The 6327-nt window shown below is 42.6% G+C and overlaps 1 protein-coding gene across 1 annotated transcript; it reads right to left on the bottom strand.

Moving 5' to 3' along the window:
- Nucleotides 1–1562: 1562 nt before the first annotated feature.
- Nucleotides 1563–5673, bottom strand: TOB1 (transducer of ERBB2, 1). The gene is made up of 2 exons (XM_032210385.1): nt 5441–5673; nt 1563–2957 (listed from the first exon to the last, which is right to left on the bottom strand). The coding sequence occupies exon 2, from the start codon at nt 2811–2813 to the stop codon at nt 1815–1817; it is 999 nt and encodes a 332-aa protein (XP_032066276.1). The 5' UTR covers nt 2814–2957; nt 5441–5673; the 3' UTR covers nt 1563–1814.
- Between the last annotated feature and the right edge of the window lie 654 nt (nt 5674–6327).

The following is a 6327-nucleotide window of genomic DNA, read 5'->3' as shown; positions in this document are numbered from 1 at the left end:
GCTGGTTCTTCAGAGCCCGATTTCAGTCTTTATAAAACAAAGATTACTATGGTGCTAAGCAACATGCTTGATTCTATTCCAAGAATTGTAAACACCCATCTCATCCCAACTTGAAATCAGCATGATGACTGAATATCATCATACTGAGATCACTGGAGTATCAGACATTTTACACATATTATCATAGAAGTGTTACAAAACTGCTCTGATGTTACAACAACATACAACACGAATAGATCAAATTAGTTTACAGGCCTTAAAAAAGCCTAACACTCCACTCTTGCTCCAGGCTTCTGTACTGTGGAAATGATAGGGCTAATTGGATATGCTAATGCCTGTTCTTCTGAATGGTGTTCATATGGAAGGATCTAGGCAGGTTTTTATTTGGGATAAGGAACACCCCCCCTCCTTTTAAAGTTTAAAAGTAAACTTTATTGGAGACCTACTGATTTTATACTTCATAGCACCAGCTCCTACACTATTAGAAAACAATGAAGCTCCTGTGTAAGGGGCATGCTATGAGAAAATTAGCTTTCTTTAAGTTGTTTCCTGGCTTTAAATCCAAAATATAGAATTGAAATGCCCATTTACTGAATTTTATGCCTCATGAATCCATTTAGTTATCAACTTAGTTATCAATTTAGTTATCAAGAATACTCCGTCAAAACTGTCACACAGGAAAATGTGTATCAGAACAGCCAGATACTGAAAAACTATCCTAGAACAGCAGCAGCCTTCTACATTATAAATAATTGCACAGAAGGTATTTTTCTAGAAATAGGTGTGCCACTAATACATTGCAGCAGCCTCTGGCAGCTTGCTTGGTTTCTATACTCGGTCAAAGGAGGCACATAGGGACTCCTCTGACTCACCAACATGAATGCAATTTCTTGTCACCTGTATCTATTGGGCGAGTGCTCAAATACAAAGCTTGCTTTGGCATAATTTTTAACAACACATTATCATGAGGCATCAGTGTAACCAACTTCTTTAGCTGACCTATATTCTGTTCTACAATATCAGTGTACTACTATATTATTTAACCAATAAACCAAGACCGCAACAGTAATTGAATTTTAAAGAATTTTAATACAAACTTAATATAAACTATTTCAGTCCCTCTCTTTAACATAAGACATTGACTCAAAATACTTTTATACCTTTTTCAAGTATTGCACAATGTAGGTACAAAATTAATATTTACGATTACATTTTCTTCCATAATATATAGCAAAAAATCTTTAAACTTTTTAACAGAAAATACAATTTGTGTTTCTTTCTTGGAAAAGTTTTCCATACAGTTTAAATTCCACCACTTAAGGAATATTTGTACACTTTTTAGAATTGATGTTTTTTTTAAGATGGATTTTATAATTTCAGTAAAAAAAATACAACATGAAGCTGCTGCAGTTGTCACAGATCACTGTAGTAAAAAGATAAAAATGCAATACCATGTTGTAGAAACAATATATACTCTGATATTTTACAAACTTTGTACTAAATTAAATTATACAATTAGAAAAGACCAATAAACCCATTTATTAGTGCCAATTTTTTATGTATAAAAAATCAGCTGTCCTTGCTATATCTTAAATACTGTAAGAGGCCATATCTTGAATATATTTAATGTACAGTCAGTAAAAAATAACTTTGTGCTTGGTTGGCAAATGAAAAAAAGATGCATGTTGTCCTTATCTAACCAAGCTTGAATGTATTCATACTACAAGCTTTTTAGAAAAAAACTCAAGAGGTGAAAAAGTTAACACCCTTGGGTACGTGCATTTCAACTTGTACAATATGATTTGTATTTTTGTTTAGTTAGCCATAACAGGCTGGAATTGCTGGTTAGAGTACTGCATGCTATTTAAACTGAAATTCAAGCCATCCACAAAAGACTTTTCATTTAGACCTCCGTAGGCTGCAAACATATCAAAGGCATTACTGTACTGGAGAGGACTAAGGTTAAGGGGATTGTCTCCAGGGAACAGGTTGTTTGTACTACCTTGGCCCTGCACATTAGGGAAAATGAATTCCTTTGCGTTAGGAGAAAGGGCAGATGTTTTCTGCTGCTGTTGTGATGGTTGTTGCTGTTGTGAAACTTGCTGGCTGTTGAGGCCAAGACCATAGAGAGAGTGCATGGAGGATGAAAGAGCTTTCTGTTTCAGCAGATCGTTGACATTCAAACCAAGATTAGTGGGAGAAGTGCGGGCAACCTTGTTGGTACGGCTGCTGTTCTTCATTTTGGTTGAGCCAAACTTGGTGGCAGCAAACGTGGCAGTGGTGAACGTTAAAGGCTGAGTGGAACGGGGCATGAAGGTTGGGCTCACAGTGGCAGAATGACCAATGGGAGGCGAAGGAGAGCTTGATACAGATGATGTGGGGTCGCTAATTGGCATGAATACCTGGGCCTCTGGGTTAAAGCTATTCTTGATTTCTTTATCTAGTTCACATCCATTTTCACTGGAATCATCCACATAAAGCACTTTCACTGGTCCCTTTTCACCAATTTGGTATGAAACCTCAAATGGGTCAATCCAAACACTAAGATCCTGAGGCAGATTGCCACGAACATCATCAATGTCTAAACCACTCTCTTTGGATGCTTGTTCAATGACTGGGTCCACTTTTTCGCCTACATGTATACATCTAAACCCTGATCCTTTATATGGCTTATCTGGATACCAGTGCCCTTCATACTTCTTCTTAAGCAGTCTTTCAAGTTCTTCACCAAAAATGTTCACACGTCGTCTGGGAAGCTTATTGTACAAATATGAGATAATAAAATTGAGTGCTACTTGTATTTCAAGCTGCATAGCTGCTACAGCACAAAATTACAGTCTCTGTTTCAAACCACAACAATCAGGAAAAAAAGTTCAAAATACCACAGGAAAGCAAAAATTGTTTTCAAAGTGCTGATTTTAGTTGATAATTATTCTTCACCTTGAGTAGTGTTGTTCCTTCATGAGGGGGTAAAAAAAAGAAAAATCCACGTAAGAAAAGTACAAGAGAAAATGAGCAAGGCCTATTAAATTCACACTTTCCCTAAAGCAGGCTACATTTCTTACAGGCAGTATCTGCACTACTGCTTGGTACTATTTTGCAAATACTACATAGGCTAATTAGGTTAAATAGTCCAAATACAAACTACTATAAAAAGCACCAATAACATGTCTGAAAGTATAACATTCCAAAACCTGAGTTTTGTTTAATTGTGTCTTTAATGTCTAACTGGAACCATAAAAAGCCTACCAAACATTCTGTAGCAAACCTATTTCTTAGGATTCATAGAATTCAATTGTAATACTTGGTATTATTTTCTCTACTTAGATTAAAATAGTCCCTTCTGTTAAAAGCTATCTAATATAGCATTTGCAATATTGCTTCAGCTGAGTCAGAAACGTCATAAATACTATCTTTTGGCAGGTTAAAAAAAACCCCTACATATGTCAGCTTCCAGAATCATTTTTATTATTTAGGTACAAGCATGACATGTACATTCATTAAAGAGAAAAAAGCAAAGAAGCCACTCTAATTCTACAACAGCTTTTAAAATTACTAAATCAAGACCCCTTGGGAGGATTGGGGGGGGGGGGGAGATCATTCCATAATAGAAACAGTACTCAACCAGAACATACAATCCTTACAGGAATTTTTTCCCTTCAATTATAAAGCAGTCAAAACAACTTTAATTACAAATTAAAATGAAAAGGTAAATGTGAACCTGCTTGAAAATTATATTGCCAGCTTTTAAATTAATTTCCCTATTTAAGTTCCATCTTTAAGCAACTTATAACAATTAATAGTTGTATTTCCTTTCATATTTTTGTTTTTTTTTCACTGCACTGCAACATTAGCTTGAAATCTATCAAGTTTATAAACCAGAGGGGAAAAATCTACTTCAAAATTTCAATAGTTGATTTCAAATCTTCTCAATACATTTCCTTTCGCCCTCCTTACATGATAAGAGAACCACCAGCTGATAAGGCAAACTTTAAAACATTTTGCTAGATCAGCAGTGGGTGGGATAAGGAAAGATCAAGGGCAAACAGAAGATATTTACAAATGACATATGTAAGGTACAGAACTGATTGAGGAAGCTCTTTAAAATTATGTATCCATTCCTTTAACTCCCTTGCACTGTAGGAAAGATATTGCCCAGGGAGGGTAGATGCTGTACAGTATGGCACAAAAAGACTCAAATATTTCAAACGCTTATCTATTTTTAACACAAACCTTTTTAAAATCAGTTAACCTGGCTAATTACATCAATCATAGTAGTGGTGGTGAGAGAGAGCTGGAGAAAAGCAAGTATCTTAAGCAGAGTAATACAGCATTACATAATCAGGCAGTTGAGTCTCATTAGATTTCTGCTCACAGCTCTCCAAGCTCCAGCAGCAAGAGAAAAGTGTTTTCTATAAAGGGGGGGGGGAATGATTGGCTAAGGCCTCTCTCTCTCTCTCCCTCTAACCAAGCCCAACCAAATCCTCTGCCCTCTCATTGCCAATCTATTTTTGCCCTTTATACCATTTGGGACAGGAAGAGACTTCGCAAAAAGTGATACAACTGTGGCAATGCTAAGGGGGTTATTTAGCTCAGAAGCCCTCTCACCACCACCACCACCACCACCACCCCATTCCTATTGTCTGGGCTTTTTTTTTTTTTAAAAAAAAAAAACACATTTCTTCCCCCGTATAAAAATCGGTCGCCTCCCTACCTCAAGAAACCTTCACCCTGCAAAAACAAAAAAGAGAAAGGAAAAAAAAGGATACATCTCCCCTTTTCCACCGTGTGGCTACAGCGCTACAAACTACTTACACGTACAACAAAAATCGGCCTGTCAGCCAACACCTCCTCCCCCCAACCCTCTTCCAGGGGGACAAGCAGCTCAACCCAGGCCGGTTTCCCCCCTCCCGTCGCCCAGTTCTCCTCCGCCCCTCCGCGGAATTGGGAGGGGGGCAAACCCTCCAACTGCCCTCGCTGCGCCGCCCCTCCAGCCCCCTCCCACCCCGTGGCTGCTAGGGAGGGGCCGATCGGCCAGCCCCAGGCACAGAGCCAGCAGGGATCCCGGCGCGGCGCGAGCAGCCGCCTGCCTGCCTGCCCGGGACCCTCCTGGCCGAGCCTCCCTCTCCCCGCATTCGGCCGGGAAGGGGCTCCGCCCGTCGGTCCGTCCGCGCCACTCCCTCCTCCTCCTCCTCTTGCAGGGTTGTGTCAACACCCTCCGCCGCTGCCCTGTCAGCCCTTCTGCCAACACCCCGCTCGCCGCCACAGCCTGCTGCTTCGCTCCCTGGGCGCGCCGTCCATCTCCCCACACGAATGGCCGTGAGGGCCGAGAGCCCCCTCCCCCGAAATCCGCCAGCCATCCCTCCCCCCCTCGTCCGCCTCAGCGCCGGTCTTCCTCCTCCTCTGCGCCCCCCCCCCCAGGAGTGCGAACGACACTCACCCGGGTGAACGGAGCAGGTGGCGTGACTGGTAGTGCAACAATTCCGGCGAGAGTCCCGAGGGGTGCGGAGGGCACGGAGGGGGCTCAGGAGTGAAGCCCCATTCCCCGAAAGGAGGCTCGGGAGAGGGGGGAAAAAGGAGGATGGCGCTGCTCGCCTCCGACCCGAGAAATGCGCGCACCCCACACGGCAGCTGCTCGACGCCTTCTTGTAAGCGCCCGAGTGCTCCTCCGGCCCCTATATATCGCCTCCCACGCCCCGCCCCGTTGGGCCCCGCGTGGTTACGCCCACCCGCTCTCCGCCCACCATTTAGCCGGGCCCCACCCACTAGCCTGCCAATCGGTCGCCTTCGGTTTCAACCGCTCCTGCCGATAGGGCCTTTCCGCCTGCCAATAAGGCCGCAATCCCCGCCCCGAGTTCTCCCCCCCCCTCCAATCCTTGTCTTCTTTTCTCGTCCGCCCTCTGCGCTGGTCTCTTCTTTTTTAGTTCTTTTTAGGGGTGATTTAAAAAAAGGATATATAGATAGATAGCTATATAGTATATACAGACAGGTATTGTGAATTTTTCTGTTGCCCAGATGGCTTTATTATAAAAAGCCTTACCCACCGCAAAACTCTCCTGACATGGGAAGAACGCGATTCTCTGCATGTTTCACTAAAGGATTAGGTAATCAGGAGAAAAATACATTATCTGCCCCCTCCCCTCGCCTCCCCGCCTTGCATCTGAGCAGAGATGTTTCTCCCCTCCTTCTGCATCACTCTCCCAGCTTTCGTGAGACCCAGATTCTTAAGGATTTCCTTTCTCGGTGTTGACAGCTGTTTCCAGCTTCTGTTTATTTCACTCCGTTCTCCAGCCACGGCCACCTCCACCTTCCCTATAGTTGTGGGTG

Source organism: Thamnophis elegans, chromosome 2 (assembly GCF_009769535.1).
Source record: "Thamnophis elegans isolate rThaEle1 chromosome 2, rThaEle1.pri, whole genome shotgun sequence".
In the NCBI taxonomy this organism is placed as follows: domain Eukaryota; kingdom Metazoa; phylum Chordata; class Lepidosauria; order Squamata; family Colubridae; genus Thamnophis; species Thamnophis elegans.
This window is presented reverse-complemented; position numbering and strand designations above follow the sequence as displayed.

What these genes read in the sequence shown, in the direction of transcription:
- TOB1 (XM_032210385.1), bottom strand. Translation starts at nt 2,813, where the DNA reads ATGCAGCTTGAAATACAAGTAGCACTCAATTTTATTATCTCATATTTG.